Here is a 20,356-nt window from a genome sequence, read left to right on the forward strand (position 1 = left end):
GCAAGAAATTCTTGTGGGGTAGGTCAGTTCAGGGACGAGGCAAATACATAGAATATGATGTAGAAAATTTGTAGAAAAAAACCTAACCAACTTTATGATGGTAAGTTAACAAGAATCTTGGCTAAGGTTATGGTTCTTGGTGGTAAACCCATAGGCAGATGTTGTTATTCCTAGAAATGGGTCCTTTTTAGCTACTTTTTCGTTTGCCTGAACTGTCGGTAGTAACAGAACCTTTCTTATCGCTTTTCCCAGCAGTTCCTATCGCTTAACCTTGAAATAGTGACCACACTCGTACCATACCTTCTGTATGATAACTACAGGAAATTTCTCTGGTTGTCCTCGAGAGGCTAGATACCATTGTTCACTGGCCAGAGAGAAGACTTCACGGGACCGGTGAGAAATTCAATTCATATCGCAGAAGTACGAAAGGCCCACCGATTCTCGGGGGAACGAACGCCGAACATATACTGAGAGTACGGCGGGCGGAAAGAAAGGAGAAAGGCCAGAAACCATGCCGCAAAACGGAGACGCAAATCGGCTTATCAGCCAGAACGCTCTGGCGAAAAGTCATCGCTTCTGCTCAAATATGTGATAACTCAGCGGACGGCCCACGATTACAGGTGTTTACTACACCGCCGATGCCTCGGAACAGGTTCGTCGCTTTTAATTAGCGACAAGCGACTCTCGCCCCATCGACTGCCGGCTGTTCTGCTCGCTCTGTCGTCGACTGTATTATTCAGATTACCAACTATACCCTAGGTATTTGTATTTGCCTTTTCACGAAAATAGCTCGATGTATGAAAGGTGACTGTGCGGTGGAAACTCGACTAAGGGATATCTGGTATTGCGAAGGTATGGAGTTAGTATATACATATATGTTAGAAGTTAGAATAAAAATGTATCGTATTTTTTTATGAATACTTAAGACCCTTTGTTCAATGTTAAATGAGCCTTCCGGTACATTGAGAAAATGTGGTTTATCTTAAAGATATATTATCTATGATAATTTTTGTATTTTAAAGATTTACCTAAGCAACTTAAAATGCACTTTATACATGAACCTTCGAATGATCTTTTATTTAATAACTCTGTTATTTACACAATTATTAAATACTTGAATATACCCTTGAGCACCTGGATTTCCAGGTAATATTATTGTCGCTTCGGCAGTTCTCGTATATATTAGTCAATTTCTGAACCAAGTAGGTTCGTGTAACGAACAGTACCATCAAATGGCCGAACCACAAATGCGAGATCAACAGAAAGAATGGCACATGAAAAAAGAAACAACAAAGAATTAAGGGTGGACCATGTTCGAACTTCGAGCGTCCACAGCGATAAGCATTCACGCTCTCAATAGTGATGTAAGCATTTCGGTGGGGAACTAATAAAAAAAAAAAAATCACGCGGTAGCGATTCGAGAACCATTATCTGGAAAGTTTGAATAATAAATATGTGTTTATTCAGTAGGACAAAGGCTATTAAATATTAAATATTCAGTGAATTTATGATTATTTAATTTGGATTTCTCAAGAGATTTTGTTAGAAAACTCTTTAGCAACCAAGTTCCTTTAAGTTAAATACAAGTTTAGGAATTATAATTATACCTCTAACAGGGTTCCCTCCAATTGGGGGCAATTAAATCGTTAGAATCTCAAAAATAGATCCCCACTTTCCTAGGCCGCCAAAATCACCTGCGCTTCCCCACACGTTACCAATCAATTGACCCCAATCCGCGACGACATTGCTACGGCCCACGCTGCTGGTCCACTCTATAAATACAAGCCGAACGGCTCTCCACACTCGACATACAACGCACATCTGCAGCAACAATGCTGCAACACTTCTTCCCATCAGCAGCAGCAACAGCAAGAACAACAGCAACACCGGGTGTCTCACGCACACACGCGCCCACTGGCGCCACCGCCGGACAGACAGAGTGACAAAAAGCCACTGCACCACACACGAACACACACACCACCCCCTTGAACCACCGCCCTCCCCCTCTTCAACCACCATTGCCAGCCAGCCAGCCCAGCAGCAGCGGTGGTGCGCGCAATTTTCAAATTTAGCGCCAAACGCGCCCACAACTGTACTCACGGAACCCAAGCAGATTTTGTATGAAAATAATCAAGAAACCCACTCAACTTGTCAATTGCAGATCTAGTTTTAATCGCAGCGCCCCGAGGAAAACACCAAAATTAAAGGGACACTCTGGGCTATACCCTCGATCGGTTTCGGATCGGATCTGAATAGAAGTCTTCGAGATATAGGCGAAAAAGTGCGCCGAACCAAAATCGGCAAGAAGAAGCAACCAGCAATTTGTAGCCATGCGAATGACGGCAAGCTCAGTCTTGTACGACCCGTCGACGCGGACACATATCGGTGGTTAGGAACTAAAAAATACAAAAAAAAATTAAAATAAACCTAACACCGGGGGGATATCAGCGGGACATCTATGGATCGTCCTGCCGGATCTCGTAGCTCCAGCTGATACACCTCCTTTAGCTATACTATACTCTTTAATCGAACAAGAAACCAATGCAAAAATATTTCCAAAATCTTTCGCTTGCTAGAGGGCGCTGCTGCTGCTGCTGCTCTGATGTTGTTGTTGTCTTCTCTCTGCGCTGCCGCCATCGACTGCGGCTGTACAAATGCCGCGGCGGTTTTTCAGTGTATTGCATTGGTGGCGGAGCTGGCGTGGGAGAGAGCCAGCAGCAGCAGAGCCGCTCGCGAGCGAAAGAGAGGGCCCAAAAGAGAGGGAGCGAGAGAGCGCATAGCTGGCAGCGCTCGGCGAGCGAGAGTGCTTAAATAGAGGGCCGCAGCTGAGCTGCTAGCCAGTTTGTTTGTGTGCTTCGTGCGTTTTGGATCTTTTCTTTGTCGAACCCTCCGGATACTTGCGCTGGTTTCTTGTCAAGAGACTGTCGAAACACAACCCAAAATTCCACTCTGTTCTTCAGCAATAATCAAATCGCCCCCGATCGGTTAATACCCAGTTCCGGAACAACAACAACAAACAAAACAACACAACAGAATGTCGGCAGCCACAGAACAACAGAATAACGGCGATGTGGCCGTGGAGAAGGTGGCGGCGGAGGATGTGTCCGCCGTCAAGGACGATCTCAAAGCGAAGGTGGCCGCTGAGGATAAGGCAGCCGCCGCCGATGCTGCTGGCGATGCGGCCGATAACGGTACGGCAAAGGACGGCGAAGATGCCGCCGACGCCGCCGCCGCCGCTGCCCCCGCAAAGGAATCAGTGAAAGGCACCAAAAGGCCAGCAGAAGTAAGTACCTTATCGATCGCGCGCGCCAAGCGAAGAACGTTTTTGGGTTTTGTTTACGCGCTTTTGAATCCTCAGAAGTGATTCACTTGCTTGCGAGTTCCACTTTTCATGCGGGAAAAAATTCTAGAAATAGATATACACACGTTTTTCAACCGCGCGCACTCTCGCAGTGGCTTATATACCGAAAAGATACACAGCGAAGAGAGCGGGAGCTGGAGAGAGTGGGGCCTCTCTCTCGTAGATTTGTTAGTGTGTTGTTTACGATTAACCAAGATGATTGCGAGCCACTAATCAAAGATTATTATTGTTAGGTTCAAATCGAGGTTAGAGGACCGCGCGAGTACAGTTACTCGGGGTTGGAACGGTCGGATAATGTATTTTTAATCAAGTTTGGGGAGCGCACTAGAGCAGGTCATTAGCATTAACATTGACGTGTCGCAGCAAAAAGTATTACAAAGGCCGCCATAAGATACAGATAGCCTGATGGGCAAATAGAAGCTATAGATATTGTAGCTATAGCGCGGACTCTTGGCCTTATTGCCGCTTTGGCGATGCCAATGCACTCTCTCAATAAAAACATACATTGCCGGCCGGTAAATTACTCATGTCATGTTTTCCCCCAAAGAGCACGCTTTTTTCGGGGGGTCTCTGGCTGTCGCATTCCATAATCAAAAAGCACATTTCTTGATAAAAATAAAATATAGTTTGGGTTAGTAAGGCAGATAAATTGGCAAATCAAGCAGTTCTAGATTCTCAAAAACTCAAACTCGAAATAAAAATGTACAGTTTAACGGGAGCGAGCGCTCTCTATCTCTCACGCTGTTTCCAACTCTCTCCTCTCTCTCTCTGTGAGTTTCTCCCCCGCTCTCTCCCTCGTAATTTGTATATATACCACGGGGTCCGTTTGTCTGTTTGCGTTTGTGCTTACATTTATCTTTCACTTTTTTCCTGCTCTGCTTTATGCGTATTTATTTTGGTACATAAAACAAGACAGTTTTACAGGGTGTCGCAAGGTTCTAGATACTTTTTTTGTTTTCTTATTAACGAGAGAGTATAGTTGAGATGAAAAGGCACAATTAATTAAATTGTATACATATATTGTAAGTGGGGAGAGAGAGCTATTCGCAAGTAGATTAGATTAGACAAATACATATTTGGCTGAATGTATTTATTCCGTTGTTATTTTTAAATGAGATTTCCATTTAGGTTTATCGGAAAGGTTGTTTTCATACTTTAGAAGAAAGGGGATGAATTATCTTCTTCTGGAAGGTTGTATTCAGTTTTCGTTAGTAAACTTCTTTTTGGAATTTTGTTTTTATATCTTCGTTCCGTTTGAAGTAGGTTTCCATTTAAATTCCTTGTGGAAATATGTGTTCTTTTTTCTGATATTATTTTCAGTTTCCTTTGATTATAGGAGGTTGTATTATTTATTTTAACATTTTTGGTAAAGAAGCATTTCATTCTGTTTTCTTTAGAATAGTTAAAAAGATAGTCAAATCTCTGGTAAAGTATTGTATACTATTTGAATATATTAATAATATATTTAGCGAGCTTATAAAATATAGTTTTCACTTATCTAGAATTTTCCAATACTTGAATTTTCTAAAATATACCGTTCTATTTAAGTTTATATTCTGTTAGATCCTTCTTATCCTGCGTGACCCTGTTTTTTACCGCTTGTAATTGCACATTTCTCGAATGCTTGGGTCTCGTGACTTATGCTGTAAGCGAAATAAAGGAATATGGGAAATATGGGAAAAGGGGGGCAGAATTCGCCCGACTGCTTTTCATTTTGCACATATTTCCACAGCGAGCTTGTTTTCCGCTTTGTAACAGTCTGGTAAATAGTAAGTGGCCATGTATTGCGGGCTACTCTTTGACTTGGGAACGTGACCGCCTATATACCGGGCCATGCTGCCGCTGCTGTTAGGCTATGTAGCTTGTTGTTGGTTGGCCAGCAGAGTTGAACCCACGCATGCCAGTTGTTGTTGTTCTTTTCTTGTTGTTTTGCGCCTTTTTCCCGCTGCAGCAGCTGGCCCGTGAGAGAGTGAGAGAGATTCATTCATGCAACTGCTGTGTCGTGACGCGTTCTCAGGTACAGTTTCCTTCGGCTTATGGGACGCTCTCGGTTACTCTCTCTATCTCTCACTGTAACTCTCCCTCTCTCTTGCCGCTGGCACGCTTGGCTTGCTGGTCTCGTTTCGTATCTCACGGATGCGGATACATATGTCGCTGCCGGCGTCGGCGTCGCTTATTGTTTTTTCCATTATGTAGTAAATATGCCGTCTAGTACATATATATACACATACACACTCACGGCGATGTAACGCGGCTGCACTTGTAATTCGCTCTCTGGAGGCTCTCTCTCTTACCACTCTCTTCTTTTGCCGCAGCGAATTACATTGGCGCGCGCATTTTTCAAATGTTTTTTTACGGCGAAAATAACGATTTTCGTTGCTGCCTGTTTTTGTGGGCTGAAAATATACATTTTATGACTATGTGTATACACGCACACGGGAATTGGAGGGACTGACTGAGAGTGCTTTTGGGGATGCCCTTGATCAAGGAGATGTGTGGGTTTGAGTTGGGCGCACACATAGGGCGGGCTGTTATCACCAAAAACGAACCTTTACTGACTTTCCCGTTTGCCATTATTCTTGTTTTCCAGGCCAAATCCGCAGAATCAAAGAAGGCCAAGAAGGCCGCCGCCGCCGATGGCGATTCCGATGAGGAAGAGGCTCTGGAGGAAATCATTGAGGGTGACAGTGAAATCGAGAGCGACGAATACGACATACCCTATGATGGCGAGGAGGATGACATCGAGTGCGATGGTGAGTTGGAAATATAAAGACCTTTGGCAGTTCCTTAACTAATCCCTAATTTCCCTCTGCAGATGACGATGATGATAATGATGACGGTTCTGGCTCGGACGATCAGGCGTAATAATAATGTAGTCAAAAAATACAAACAAAAACAAACAAAAAATTTAAATTAATAATAAATAAAAGTTACAAGCAAAAACAAAACAAAACAAACAAAAAAATAATAAACCAACAACCAGAAAATAAACCACAACAAGGAGAAGAAGAAGATGATGAAGATAAGAAGAATGAGATGATAAAAAAACACAAAAAAATCGCAAAAGTATATAATTTTTATGTTTAAGAAATAATTTTTTATTTCTTACCTTATTTTAATTGTATTTTATGTGTACTTTTTTTATAAAAAACTACAAAACAAACAAAAATTGTAATTGAAGGCATTTTCGTATAAAAGCAATCTATACGGAAGCCCAACAAAAAAGTAAACATCCCCACTATATACAAGAAGAAAAAAAAAACAATACAAAAAACAAAACCAAAATCTTTCTTTCCTTTATCATAAGACCTAATTTAGACGCCAAGTTTATGCGTAAATGAAAAACCTTAACAATGATATGAAAAAGTAGCGTAAACGAAGCCCATGAATTACACACTCACACACAGACATACACACAATTATTAAAATTCATTATTAAAATTAGACGTTACATTTATGAATGAGATCGAAAGAAACAAAATACAAAATGCAAAAGGCAAAAAATTGAAAAAAGTGAAAGAGCAACAACAGCAAATGCAATTAAATACAAAACAAAAATATAAAACATAAAAATTGTATTTAAATAAACCGCAAAATCAGCATTGACAACCGATTTCGGACACTCAACGTTTTAGCTATGGTTTCAAAACTTTTCACTTTCCCCCCAAGATACACTTTTCCCCACTGCGCACTGGGACTTCTAGGTCTTTGCTTTTCCGGGGAAAATCAGGAAAAACCACATCGGGAAGTTTGATTTCTATCCTTTTGTTTCATTTCAGCATTTAGCTATTAAATTATGACTAATATTAAGTACTTGTATGTCAGTATTAGAGCGAAGGGTTTAATATACATATGTTCTGTTGATAAATTGTGCGAGCGAATCGGTAATAATCGATGACGATTGATTTGTAAATTGTAAAAACCGACCCGAAATCGAGAAAGAAATAAACTTTTAATGTTACTTAAATCTCTATTAGTAAGGGTATCCCAACAATATTTATACACACAGCAACAATAACGAGTTCATGAATTATACAAATACATTTAACGACTGATATTCGGACAAGGAAATGTGCACAGTTGGTCAATCAAGGTATATACTCTCCACCCAACCACTATAACTATCCGCCAAAATCAACCGATATAACCCAATAACAGAAACACAAACCACCACCCACTGACCCAGATCCGAAAAAACAAAGAGCATTTAAGGCTTAAAGCTTCGATTGCACACCCACACAACTGGATAATTAAATACCATATAACTGACGCATACAGGCCGATGATATATAAGCCAATTTGATACAGATAAAACCATGTTAAAGAATCATGCATTTTTGTAAATACAAAACTCTAAACATATGTATGTATCTGCAGATTACGAAATAAATAACATCCAGAAGTAGTGAAAGACAAAAAGACCAGAACCACGAATCAATATAAAAAAGAAATTATGAAACATTTTTAAAAGGATGAAATAAATTATTGTAATTACGTAAAAGCGAAAGAAGTCACACATAGATAAACCTATTGGCATCTATCAGATGCCAATAAAAACTTTGTTTCAATGGCTTTTTGGGGGAGGGAGCTGTTCCTTGCTGTCACGTGGACAGCCATTTTGGGTGGGGCATCAACCCCGTAAACGGGATAATGTGTCTAGGGGTAGGACATATAGGTACATAATTCACTGATTGGCCTTTGTCATTATTCCTTTAGCATGAGGTACAATGGGTACAGATCCCATCCCTCCGCAAAGCTTTCCTGTTTTGTAGACGGGGGTTGAGAATACTGGTTTCTGACATCCTCCCTATATACCATGTGAATAAATGTAGCAAGGGATGGAAGAGGGATTCGATTTGAGATCAATACTTCGATTAACAGCTTGTCTGAGACCGGAAATGGTTAAAATATTGGAAGCAAATTCTGATAAAATTCAAATCTTAAAAAGGAACATAGAACATAGATAGAACATATAGTAATGGCTACATTAAATTGCTAATATCGCTAGCAGAGCTTTGTCTAGTCAAATACTTGTAAATATCAATTCTATAGCTTCCTTTTTTTTTTACATTTCTATGTTTTATCTTAGTTCCCTTATATTTTACAGAATTCGGCAGGCCAAAACCCTAAAAATATTTAATTACAAAAACATCAACTTCAATTAAATAGAAATAGGATATTATTTAATTGGAGTATCAAATTGAAAACATTATTAAATAAATTTACAATTGTTTACCTTTTTAATTTAAATATAACTAGCCAAGTCATGATGAGCATCTGGTCACCTTTAGTATGTATAGATATTCCCCAGGAATGCGTCGCTCCATAAATTTAACAGCCTTGAATTTGAGGCCTTCTAAGTGTTTGATAATTTCCTCGGGTTTATTCTCCCGCAGGAGGAGTAGGTAAAGAACCCCTCGTGGCGAGAGAATGTCATCCAGTTGCTTCAGGAGAATGTCTGTGACGCGCCGTCCATCCTGTCCGCCAGCCCAGGAGAAGACCAGATTACCTTCTGTTGCGGATTTGCTCTGGGAATCAAACCTTTGGGTTTGCAGCTCCTCGTCGCTGGTAACCACATACGGAGGATTAAAGAGCAGGACGTCCACGGAACGCCGGCGCAGTGCATCTGCCAGATTGCAACGTATGGCACTGACACGTGCTTCATTTCGGGCAGCTGTTCTTTGGGTGGCATCGCAGGCCTTGGGATTGATATCTGTGGCCAGGCATAGCGAGGAGCTGGCCAGCCTTTTGGCCAGAGCTGTGATAATCACCCCCGAACCGGAACCCAATTCGACGCACAGTCCCGGCTGCAGCTGGTCCAGGTATTCCAGATCCTTTTCCAAGGCGTCCAGCAGCAGAAATGAATCCTCTGCCGGCTCGTAAACGTGTTCGTAGTCCTCCAAGCTTAAGTGGTCGATGTGGGGCGTCTCCATGGCGCTGCTCTAGGATATGTTGGTGCTAAGGGCAGAGTCCAGCAGTGCCTGTCGCCGCCGCTGCTCCTTCTCGATAAGCTTGTGCAGGCCCGTGAGGCGCTCCTGACTGGTGCCCAGAACGTTGCTAATCACAGTCACTTTATGCTTCACGTTCAGCAGCTCCTTCACCTTGTCCGCGAATTCGGGAATCTGACTCTGCGCCCGCTCTATGTCCCTAAGTTGGACAGCCAGGGCATCCAGTTGGCCCCTCAGCTCCGCCTGCAGTTGAATTGTGGAGGCCACCCGCTCGTCCAACCGTTCAATGGTGGGCTTGAAGAGGTTCGTGATGCCCTCGGCGAGGATGTCGCGTGTGGGATTCGTGCAGAAGTTTTCCGTGTTCTCGTCCAAGGATGTCACGGTGCTGTCTGAATCCTTATCCATGGCAAAAACTGATCCCAAGAAGAAAAATTAATTTAATCTTGGTTGATGTGGATCAGTGTTGGAAAATGCCACCTGTCATTTAGGGCTGTCGAGGTTCAAAATGAAATAAAATTACACTTCAACACATCAATTACTGTTAACTCTCATTAATCTTAAACAAAAGTATACAAACATATTGAAAATATTTAATTAAATTGTATAATATACGAAATTTCCTAAATTGCAATGTAATAAGTTCGAGATTGAAAAACAGTGACCGCGCAGCTCTGGCTGAAGTCCAGCAGGTGCAGCAATCGACTATCGGTCACGCACATCTCTAGCCTATTGTTCCGGCTTGTTATCGATAAACGGCCATCGCTAATAAAGTATAATAATAATTGATAAAGAAATTTATGCTCTGATTATAGCTGTTGGTGAAATGGATACGTACTCGGTGGACGTGGTGTACCAGGCAATTAGCGCCCTCTTTCAGGGCAACAACCCCAAGGAGCAAGAGAAGGCAAACAAATGGCTGCAGGACTTCCAGAAGTCGGTGAGTTTATTCATCATCCGGCGCGGTTTTGGCCCCACTTGGTTGCTAATTTTTGTGTGGTTTATGCAGATCTACTCGTGGACGATTGCGGACGAGCTTCTGCATCAGAAGCGGGACCTGCACGCTAACTACTTCGCTGCACAGACGATGCGAAATAAGATACAGAACTCCTTCAGTGAGCTGCCCCCGCACACGCACGAATCCCTGCGCGATTCGCTGATCACTCACATCGGACAGATAGACGAGCAGACCGACAATGTGATCGTCACACAGCTCAGTCTAGCAGTGGCTGATCTGGCCCTCCTAATGGCCAGCTGGCAGGAGCCTATCAACGATCTGTTGGTAACCTTAGCGCCACATCCTTCCGCTATTTGGCCGCTCCTGGAGGTACTTAAGGTTCTGCCAGAGGAAATAGACTCCAGGTATCTAAGACTGGGGGCCAATCGACGGGAGGAGGTTCACAAGCAGCTAGACGCAAGTGCGGAATGCGTTCTGAAGTTTCTTTGCATGTGCCTCCAGCGCGATGATCTCGACCAGCAGCGCGTGTGGAATGCCGCCCTACGGACCTACAGTGCCTGGCTTGTGATCCACGCTTTTCCCGTCGCCCACGTCTACAACAACGCCCTTACACAGCTGGCCTTTCGGTTGCTTTCACTGCCAGATACCTCGGGAAAGTTGCACGAGAATGCCACGGAATGTGTTTGCGCCCTGCTCTCCTGCATGAACACTCGCCAGGATGGTGCCAACGAATGTGAGTCCTCGGTCGAGGCACAGATCTTTGCAGCTGTGTGTACACTGGAGACGCCCTATCACTTGAGTGTGGCGCACGAGGACACAGATAAGACGATTAACTACTGCCGAATATTCACCTCGCTGTGCGATGCCTTCTTTAACGAACTGTTGGCCGATCCCCAGAAGCCGCACTATTGCCTCAAGGGTCTGGACCTGGTGTTGCTCTGTGTGGGTCACTTTGACTACGAGGTCGCCGAGATCACCTTCCATCTGTGGTACAAACTCAGCGAGGATCTATTCCAGCGTAACGACGACAAGCTGACAGCATTATTTCGGCCGCACATCGAGCGACTGATCAGCGCCCTATATCGCCATTCCCAGATGGAGAGCGACCATGACGGGTTAATCGAGGAGAATAATACTTTTTATGTGAGTACACGGATTAGAATTATATCATAAAAGGCATATTTTTACTTTAAATTGAATAGATATATATGAACTCGACGGGTAATAGATTTCACCAGGTTGATAAATTGACAAAAGCTGACACTGTTGAGCTGAAGAACCGGTTTCAAGCTAAGAGAAGTTGAGTGCTTAAAGGCAATTATATGTGATTTGCTATTAGTTAATAAATTAATTATCATGAAATTAGTGCTTAAGAAACCCTCTCTAAATCATATTTATTTCTTGCCTTCAGGACTTTCGGCGCAAGGTCTCGGATCTGATCAAAGACGTGGCCTTTATTGTTGGTTCTGGAGCCTGCTTCAAGCAAATGTTCCTGATCCTGCAAGCACCAGACACAACCTGGGAATCTACAGAGGCGGCACTGTTTATTATGCAAAATGTGGCCAAGAACATATTGCCGTAAGCTTACAGAAATTAACCTCTGAAAGTTACAAGTACTAAGACCTTAATTTTTCTTACAGAGATGAGAACGAGGTGATACCCAAAGTGGTGGAGGCCATTCTTAACATGTCCGAGCAAACCCATATAGCAGTTCGATATACGGCCATCTTACTGATCGGTGAGCTCTGCGACTGGATCGAGAATCATGCGGAATCCCTGCAAGCGGTACTCAACTTCCTGCTGTATGCTCTCCAGCAAAAGAATGGCTTAGCACCAGCTGCGGCCATGGCTTTGACTTCTATTTGTACCGCCTGCCGCCAGAAGATGGTGTGCCACATCAGTGGCCTCGTGGAAATCGCCCGCAGCTTGGATAGCTTTCAGATTAATAACGACGTGGCCATTGGACTACTGAAGGGCATATCCCTTATACTTACCCGATTGCCAAGGGAGCAACTCCAGCCGGCGCTAAGGGAAATTGTTGGCTTTCAGCTGCAACCGCTGGCCCAACTGGTGGAGTCGACCAGTCCGACCAGCGTACAGAGGGGAGAACGCAGCGATCCCGTTTACTGGATAGACAGAGCCTGTGCTATAATACGGCACACGAATCCCGATGTTCCGGATACCGTAGAGCATCCCACCGTGGCCATATTGAACGATGCTTGGCAACTGATATCGCGTGTGATGGACAAGTACCAGACGGACCTGCGCATCATGGAGCGGACCTGCCGACTTATTCGGTATGGCATCCGGATGGTGAGAAAGCAGGCAGTAATGCTGGTGGAGCCGCTGATTAAGCAAATGGTGATACTATATGCCGTGCAGCACCACAGCTGTTTCCTCTACGTAGGCTCCATTCTGGTAGATGAATTCGCCAAGTCAAGCGAGTGCATCGGCGGCCTGCTAGAGATGTTGCAAGCCTTCATTGAACCCACATTTGGCCTCCTGCAAATGGAGAACGGACTGAGAAATAATCCCGATACCGTCGACGATTTCTTTCGGCTTGCCTCACGATATCTGGACTGCTGTCCCCTTCAGCTGCTCCAGAGCAGTTTGATCACACCGATCTTTCAGTGCGCCCTCATAGCCTGCTCCCTGGACCATCGCGAGGCGAACTCGTCGGTGATGAAATTCTTTGTAAATCTTCTGGTTTGGGGCAGGCCCAATAGTCACAGTCGGAATGCTGAGTGCCGTCCCCTGGTCGTGGAACTGGCCTGCCAGCATGGCGGAGCACTGGTTATGAACCTGATCCAGGCTTCGGTCTTTCAGCTGCACTCCTACATGTTGGCTGATGTGGGCGAGGTGCTCAACGAACTGAAACAGGTCGTAGGCAACGATCGGATGCAGCCGTTCTTGGTTCAGGCGCTGGAGGCGCTGCCCAAGAAGAACAGCGGTGGCTATGTGACCGCAACGCAACAACAGCTAGATGATTTCAGCAGAACGGTACTAAGGTGAGCATTATCTTTTAATTAATTTCAACCTTTTAAACTGATTATATTTCTATATTCCAGCGCGGACACCACGAAAGCCATTTCGCAAGCCTTGAAAACCTTTACGAGACTTTTCCGCTGAGAAGCTTCCAGGAAACTGGAAGTTTGACCTGGATTTTTGGTTAATTCTGTACATTTGAATGGAATGTATGAAAGAAAAAAAACTGCAATGGCGCAAAACAATTTGTTGAAATCGCACTCTATTAATAATCTAGTTGAATCGATTGTGTGTGTGACGTCAAAAGTTTTTAAATATCATATTGTATAATAATGAGTGCGGTTAAGAGATCCTCACAACCCTCTAGCCCTAGCATTAGTTTTACGATTAAATAGCGCACTCCTAGACTTAAAGTTCAACGCTCCCCCCAAATGACTCATAACAAACACAAACTAATACAAATAAAAAATACCTTACCTTTAAGCGTTTAATGATTAAAAAACTGGACACATATAAAGGATCTGTGTGTATATTCTGCAAAAACATGTTGAGTATAATATTTATTCATTGAGAGAAACAATCACAAGGCATTTGGCTGTAATAATAAATAACAGAGGGAGTTGTTTTTTCAGGCTGATATGGAATTGTGTTCTTGTATATATTCAGACAGTGCGTCATGATATTTTGTGGTAATACATTTGTGATTCAATTTCTAGGGGGGGCTATATTTTTGCCACAACTCCCCCTCTGAGTACTAATCAAATGAATAATATATAATACCAAAAAACAATACGTATTGTAAACCAAACATGTGAAGATAAACCTTTAAGTTACCAAAGTAGTTTGTTTTTTCGGAAATAGGAAATTATAGAAATACTGAACATCAAAAGACATTAACTAAGCTATTGCTTTACAAATATAAAACGGTCAATTATTATTTACTAGCTCTGATTATTAAATATGGAAAACAATCCAATTTTGTAAGTGAGTTTAAAATGACAATTATCAGGGACTACACATTTAATTGCAAACAATAATCACTACTATTTCTATTGGTAATTTGTACATCACAGTCGGAATTTTGAAATATTGAGTATAAATATCTTTGTTTCGTTTTTGCTACAAAGCTGATATATGTTTTGGCTGTGTTTCTGGACTTTTGTGAACCGTTTTTTTTATTCCTTTCTGAATTTTATAAATATTTTGGGTGCTAGTAAACAAAAATGAACTACTTTGGATAACATATATGTTCCTGTTACCCTTAATATTAATTGCACATGTTCTATAATTGCACTTTACGCTTAGCGGCTACAAACTACAGAAACAAAAAGATTAACTAATGGTTAATATTTTCTGGTGGAGATTCCAATTTAAATGGTTTCGGTCCTTGGATCGATCTTGTGAATAGCCTGCATAAGACTCTCCGTGTTTGCAATGTTAATGCCCTGCTTGGACATATCAGTCAGCCGATCGGTGATGGGCTTTTGGTCCTGGCCACGCTGCCACCTGCAATAATATGTGGTTATTAAATTAAGAAATTTCAAGTATTAATATTCAAACTCACCATAGATGTGCGCAGGTATGAAGCAGAGGAATATAGAGCGGCAGCAGATCAATATCGCACAGAGTCTCGAAGCGACTTAATGCCACTAGAGCCCATCTCTCGGCAGCATGATGGGGCACCGGAGATGAAGTGCAGGCTGCCACCAGTCGGCAGAGTATCAAAAGTACCGGTCGCGAACGATTCATATAGATCTTGTTTAGCAATCGAAAGCAATTCTCCAGAATTGGTATGGCATTCTCATTGCGTCGCTCGTCCAGGAACTGGCATGCCCTGGACAGCTCATCGTGCTGCAGGAAACGTAGGAACTCCTCAGAATCCCGGAGCTTCGTCTGACTGGCCACATAGGTGAGAAAGGCCTCGAAGGCGGCACTGCGTTCGCCAATGAGCTCCGACTTGAAGTTCCCCATCAGTACCTTGGCTGGGAAATACTTGTTGGCCAGCTCCGCGGGATATTGACGCTTCAGACCCATATAAAGCTCCCGAAAGTCCGTGTACCGACGCTCGATCTTTGCCGGCTGAGTATCCGCAGTGGCACCATCCTGGCTCACAGTCAGCTCATACACCACAAAACGCTTGATCTTGACATCCTCGCCATCGGGAGGCATGATGTGAGCCAGCAGAATATCGAAGCGGAGGACGGTGCTGCCATCGGTGAGGGGTTTAAAGGTTTCAGAGCTTGAGGGGCGCTCCCAGACTCCTAAAAATAATAACATGTTAGTAAAAGTCTGAAAAATGTGAGGTTTTTGTACAAAATAAGTGTTTTATGGCTCAGAGACCACTTAAAGTATATAACTTTTTTGCTTAGACACATAAATTCATAAATTTATGGCCATTTTTTCCTTGAAATTTAACTATTGGGTATAAAATAATAATTTTTTATTAAAAAGTGGCAAGGTTTAAAGAAAATAAGGCACTTGTATTATGTCCATTTTAATCTTTTAATTATCTTCAAGATTTTTGTATCTTTCTCTCTTGTTCAAGCTTCACTGTGCTCCCCTTTGGGCGCTGAAAGTGTACACACCTTTTTGCAGCGCCTTATCAGCCTCCGGCGGTGGAATGTCGAGGGCCGCCGCCTCAATGGCTGGACTGTCCAGTTCATCTGGGCCGGGGGCATCCCCCTCGAACGACGGTTGGTGGGGCAGCAGGCGCTTGGCCATCACAGCGTGCACTGGCATACGGCAAATTAGCAAATGCAGTCAAATTGAAAGTTCACTCTACTCACTCGCCCAATGGGGAATGGATACTCTTTGTGTTTTGTTATTTTCACTGGATGCTGCTGCGTTCTATCCGCAGCTGTGCACTTGCAGTTCGTTTCTGGTTAATTGCGGATTATGCGGTTTTCATAGTTGGTGCGGGCGAGTTGAGTCAATTCCACAGTGACTAATCCCGACCCCAAACAAAAATATTGTAAGTGCCGAGGCGCAGAAAGTGGGACGGTAGGCCTTTGTCTTGGCGCGGGTGAAACGCACATAGTCGACGCACGAATACCCTATGCGGGGGAGGAACAACCACAAGCGTTTTTACATATTCTTCGACATGAAACATGCAACTTCTCATGGTTCATTTATTAATTTTAAGCATAATCTTGTATGCTATTCGATTTCTTTTTTAATTTAAACGGACTATATCATAAAATATATACATCATTGCATATACTCATTCAAAGAGTTGGCATAACGGAAATACTGTTTATTGTAGGGTATGACAACATTGGGCTAGAAGCAAAGACTTGAACCAAAATTATCGTTTTCCATACTGAAAGTTATCGTTATAGTATTTTTGGAATCGAATGTATCGACCTCTTTGCATCTCTTCCCACACAAAACCAAAACACCCATAAAAAACAAAAGAAAACTTGTCTCGTCTCAAGGAATTTAAAGTAAACAAGATGACGTTGCCCGAGTTTTTTGGCTGTACATTTATCGCATTCGGGCCTCCATTTGCCCTTTTCGTGTTCACCATCGCGAATGACCCGGTGCGAATCATCATTCTCATAGCGGCGGCCTTCTTTTGGCTGCTCTCACTGTTGCTGTCGTCGCTCTTGTGGTTCGCCATGATACCGCTGCGGGATGTCCTGGCCTTCGGCGTCGTCTTTTCGGTGCTGTTCCAGGAGTGCTTCCGGTACATCATCTACAGGATACTGCGGAGCACGGAGCAGGGACTACATGCGGTGGCCGAGGACACGAGAGTGACGGACAACAAGCACATCCTGGCTTATGTTTCCGGTCTGGGATTCGGGATCATATCGGGGATGTTTGCACTGGTCAATGTGCTAGCTGATATGGTAAGTTATGGCATGGCATGTACTTTCCATTTACTGAAGGATTTCTTTCTTTTTCAGAGTGGTCCCGGCACCATGGGCCTCGAGGGTGGCACGGAGCTGTTCTTTGTCACCTCGGCTGCCCAGGCTCTGTCCATCATTCTGCTGCACACCTTCTGGAGCGTGATCTTCTTCAACGCCTTCGACACAAACAACTACCTACATGTGGGCTATGTGGTGGGCAGCCACCTGTTCGTCTCCTTGATAACACTGCTTAATGCCAGCGAGCTTTATACTACTACTCTTCTCATTAATTACGCCATCACCATCTTCACTGGCATCCTGGCATTCCGAGTGGCTGGTGGAACGTCTCGCAGCTTCAAAAAGTTCATAACATGCCAGTAATAAAGCGCTTAGTTTTTACCTTAGGTTATAGCACTCCGATAACATTATTTAATGATAAAACAAAAAAGACATTAACTTGTATATGATTGATATGTAAATGCTTTCAAATATGAACTTTAAGACTGTTCGTAAATGACACGTTTATTAAAAATATTTATGTACTGATCCCAATCGAGAAGAAGCCTCAATTATTTTCCGACTTCTATGGGTTTAAAAATCAAGATAGTTTACGATCCGTCACATCATATTAAAGACTATATAATAGTTGTTTAAATATATATTAATAAATTGTATTTAGTTTGTGATTAAACATGGTCTGAGATGGACACAGAAATGACCATTATTTATTTCGAAGCGAATGCAGGAAATCTACTTAAACTAAAGCGTTAAATTAGTTTAACTACTGGCTATAGTCCATCTTCCTGACATTGATGCCATAGTCGGCCAAGGCCGGCTGAAGATCCTCCATAGTCAAAGTGAACTTGCGATCCTTGGCCTTCGATCCGCCTGGTGTATTGCTGGTCTGCATATGGGTACGTGCCTTCGAGTGCTGCAATGCGTCGTCAATGACGTCGGACAAGTACTTCTGAGCCGCGATACTGATCAAGCGGACAATGCGTTTGTCGTCCGAGTGGAATCCTCCCATGTTCAGATAGTGCGATGTCACCGCATCCGGAATCAGGGGTGAATATTCCTCCAGCTGCGACATAAAATCGCTGAGATGAGAGGCCGGCGCTAAGCGCTCCCGATCTCCTGGAGCTCCGGCCGCATTGCCCGACGGCTGTGCATGGTTACCAGATGAACCGCCAACGGTGCCGCTGGTGCCGCCGCCGCCACCGCTTGAGTTGTGGTAAATAATGCCAAAGTTTGAGCCCACCATCGTAGAAATTGGAAAAACGGAATTCTGTGCACAAATAACAATTCCAGCAAAATATCGAATATTCGAAATCAATCGACAAAAAAATGTAATACTCGTAAGGAATCGAATATGAATATTCGATTGATAAAGCATTGTATACAAACACAAACACCCATCACAAAAACAAAACGAACACAAGATTTATATAAATATTGCAACTAAATAAAAAGTTATTAAGAAATAATGGCTTCCGATGGAGAGGACATCAGCTTAACGCCCGCGGAGTCACTAGCTTCGGCCACCGACACCGAGGACGAGGAGATGGGAGCACAAGTGCAATCCGACATGGAGACCGATGAAGAGGATTTGGATGTGGAAGTTGTGCCTGCCACCGCTGAAGATGCAGATATGGATGAGCTACTGCGTCAGCTAGAGGACTACACGCCCACCATTCCGGATGCCCTGACTACGCACACTTTAAAGAAGGTATTCACTACCATGTCAATAACAAAGTAATACTATTTCTTGTTTTTGTTCTGCAGGCTGGCTTCTCCACGGTGGACCCCCAAATTGTGCGCCTGATCTCCGTGTCCGCCCAGAAGTTTATCTCGGACATTGCCAACGATGCACTGCAGCACTGCAAGACTCGCACCACGAACATCCAGCATTCCAGTGGCCACAGTTCCAGCAAGGACAAGAAGAACCCCAAGGACCGCAAATACACGCTGGCCATGGAGGATCTGGTGCCGGCCCTGGCCGATCACGGGATTACCATGCGCAAGCCGCAATATTTTGTTTAAGATGGTTTTATGTATAAAGTAGTACGCAATTTAAAGTAGTTAAGGAAGCACTTGACAAATTTGCAATTGTTACAAATGTTAACTGAAATTCTTGAAAGTATATAATATGTATTATATGAGTTATCAAATCCTTGTTTCTTAAGAAGCTTAACAGCTATTTAATTTTTGGTTTTTAAATTAGCTTTGATGCAAAGTAGAAAATGTAAAAAATACTAAAAAAAAACAAAATTTAAATAAAATACTGACGCTTTTGTCAGCAACATAACACCCTAGAGCGTTTTGTCAGGTTATTTTTAGTACCTTTCAATGCTCTTGTCAGCCGGCCGTAATTTTGTTCGTGTTTTCAGGTGAGCACGCTATTTTTTACTTTGTTAACTAAATTGCATCGATTAAACATATAATATATAATCTATCTTCTGGACAGTTCGCGCTCCATTGCAACTTGTGGTGCTAGAATGGCGAGCGAAGTGGAAAAAGCCCAGTCGGCAGCCGCCAGTGAGGATACAATCTTCGGCAAGATTTTGCGCAAGGAGATTCCATGCAAGTTTATCCACGAAGATGATAAGGTGGGCAAAGTCTAATCGACCCTTAGATAGCCAATAAATTACATTATCTTTATACTCCCCAACAGTGTGTGGCCTTCCATGATGTGGCTCCGCAGGCACCAACCCACTTTCTGGTGATCCCACGGAAACCGATTGCCCAACTCTCGCTGGCCGAGGACTCCGATGCCGACATCTTGGGACATCTCATGCTGGTTGGTCGTAAGGTAGCCAAGGACTTGGGCCTCGAGGAGGGCTACCGTGTGGTAATCAACAATGGCAAGCACGGCGCTCAGTCTGTTTACCACTTGCATTTGCACTTCCTCGGCGGTCGCCAGATGAAGTGGCCGCCTGGCTAAGATCCTCTGGCAGCTTATCGCCTGGAGATCCGATCTTGGGGACACAATGAACTCTTAAAAGATTTATCTAAATAAATATAAAAAACAAAACACGGCGCTCAGTCTGTTTACCACTTGCATTTGCACTTCCTCGGCGGTCGCCAGATGAAGTGGCCGCCTGGCTAAGATCCTCTGGCAGCTTATCGCCTGGAGATCCGATCTTGGGGACACAATGAACTCTTAAAAGATTTATCTAAATAAATATAAAAAACAAAACAGTCATTAAATTTTTGTAATCTTTTGAAGGCCCAGAGAACTTCTAGATAAATTTACTTCTAG

General features: G+C 43.3%; 9 protein-coding genes and 1 long non-coding RNA gene across 15 annotated transcripts; 5 read left to right on the forward strand and 5 right to left on the reverse strand.

Annotated features, from left to right (window-relative positions):
- Positions 1-2,960: 2,960 nt before the first annotated feature.
- On the forward strand, positions 2,961-6,646 carry Bacc (nuclear regulator Bacchus). The gene is made up of 3 exons (XM_020950417.2): positions 2,961-3,283; positions 5,952-6,114; positions 6,177-6,646. The coding sequence occupies exons 1-3, from the start codon at positions 3,035-3,037 to the stop codon at positions 6,224-6,226; spliced, it is 462 nt and encodes a 153-aa protein (XP_020806076.1). The 5' UTR covers positions 2,961-3,034; the 3' UTR covers positions 6,227-6,646.
- Positions 4,687-6,023, reverse strand: LOC147644019 (uncharacterized). The gene is made up of 2 exons (XR_015271231.1): positions 5,911-6,023; positions 4,687-5,757 (listed from the first exon to the last, which is right to left on the reverse strand). It is a non-coding gene; the product is annotated as an uncharacterized LOC147644019 (long non-coding RNA).
- A 1,871-nt stretch (positions 6,647-8,517) lies between the features above and the next one.
- Positions 8,518-9,294, reverse strand: HemK2 (HemK methyltransferase 2). Its single transcript, XM_020950353.2, has one exon. The coding sequence runs from the start codon at positions 9,292-9,294 to the stop codon at positions 8,626-8,628; it is 669 nt and encodes a 222-aa protein (XP_020806012.2). The 3' UTR covers positions 8,518-8,625.
- Snapin (SNAP associated protein) lies at positions 8,518-9,813 on the reverse strand. The gene has a single exon (XM_086830985.1). The coding sequence runs from the start codon at positions 9,712-9,714 to the stop codon at positions 9,304-9,306; it is 411 nt and encodes a 136-aa protein (XP_086687111.1). The 5' UTR covers positions 9,715-9,813; the 3' UTR covers positions 8,518-9,303.
- A 46-nt stretch (positions 9,814-9,859) lies between these two features.
- Tnpo-SR (transportin 3) lies at positions 9,860-13,792 on the forward strand. 5 transcript variants are annotated; one of them, XM_086830979.1, is made up of 5 exons: positions 9,860-9,876; positions 10,122-10,246; positions 10,316-11,407; positions 11,676-11,842; positions 11,905-13,792. In XM_086830979.1, the coding sequence occupies exons 2-5, from the start codon at positions 10,133-10,135 to the stop codon at positions 13,274-13,276; spliced, it is 2,745 nt and encodes a 914-aa protein (XP_086687105.1). In that variant the 5' UTR covers positions 9,860-9,876; positions 10,122-10,132; the 3' UTR covers positions 13,277-13,792. The 5 variants fall into 5 exon arrangements, with proteins under 5 accessions (XP_086687105.1, XP_086687104.1, XP_020806009.2 ...); XM_086830978.1 differs by having other exon boundaries at positions 9,866-9,998; XM_020950350.2 differs by lacking the exon at positions 9,860-9,876 and adding an exon at positions 11,467-11,563 and having other exon boundaries at positions 10,006-10,246; positions 11,905-12,278.
- Positions 13,763-16,284, reverse strand: Snx21 (Sorting nexin 21). Of its 2 annotated transcripts, XM_020950352.2 has the most exons (4): positions 16,036-16,284; positions 15,835-15,981; positions 14,814-15,510; positions 13,763-14,755 (listed from the first exon to the last, which is right to left on the reverse strand). In XM_020950352.2, coding segments are annotated over exons 1-4 (981 nt in total). In that variant the 5' UTR covers positions 16,037-16,284; the 3' UTR covers positions 13,763-14,619. The 2 variants fall into 2 exon arrangements, with proteins under 2 accessions (XP_020806011.1, XP_020806010.1); XM_020950351.2 differs by having other exon boundaries at positions 15,835-16,124.
- Positions 16,063-17,649, forward strand: aph-1 (gamma-secretase subunit Aph-1). The gene is made up of 2 exons (XM_020950357.2): positions 16,063-17,097; positions 17,155-17,649. The coding sequence occupies exons 1-2, from the start codon at positions 16,702-16,704 to the stop codon at positions 17,476-17,478; spliced, it is 720 nt and encodes a 239-aa protein (XP_020806016.1). The 5' UTR covers positions 16,063-16,701; the 3' UTR covers positions 17,479-17,649.
- A 91-nt stretch (positions 17,650-17,740) lies between these two features.
- Taf10b (TBP-associated factor 10b) lies at positions 17,741-18,358 on the reverse strand. The gene has a single exon (XM_020950358.2). It carries the CDS (start codon positions 18,356-18,358, stop codon positions 17,879-17,881), a length of 480 nt encoding a protein of 159 aa, XP_020806017.2. The 3' UTR covers positions 17,741-17,878.
- A 70-nt stretch (positions 18,359-18,428) lies between these two features.
- On the forward strand, positions 18,429-19,265 carry Taf10 (TBP-associated factor 10). Its single transcript, XM_020950359.2, has 2 exons — positions 18,429-18,823; positions 18,880-19,265. The coding sequence occupies exons 1-2, from the start codon at positions 18,581-18,583 to the stop codon at positions 19,135-19,137; spliced, it is 501 nt and encodes a 166-aa protein (XP_020806018.1). The 5' UTR covers positions 18,429-18,580; the 3' UTR covers positions 19,138-19,265.
- Positions 19,266-19,338: 73 nt separating this feature from the next.
- HINT1 (histidine triad nucleotide binding protein 1) lies at positions 19,339-20,130 on the forward strand. Its single transcript, XM_020950403.2, has 3 exons — positions 19,339-19,484; positions 19,562-19,703; positions 19,769-20,130. The coding sequence occupies exons 1-3, from the start codon at positions 19,444-19,446 to the stop codon at positions 20,036-20,038; spliced, it is 453 nt and encodes a 150-aa protein (XP_020806062.1). The 5' UTR covers positions 19,339-19,443; the 3' UTR covers positions 20,039-20,130.
- The last annotated feature ends 226 nt before the right edge of the window (positions 20,131-20,356 follow it).

Source organism: Drosophila serrata, unplaced genomic scaffold (genome assembly GCF_035046125.1).
Source record: "Drosophila serrata isolate PLE 108 unplaced genomic scaffold, ASM3504612v1 contig_240, whole genome shotgun sequence".
Taxonomy (NCBI): Eukaryota; Metazoa; Arthropoda; class Insecta; order Diptera; family Drosophilidae; genus Drosophila; species Drosophila serrata.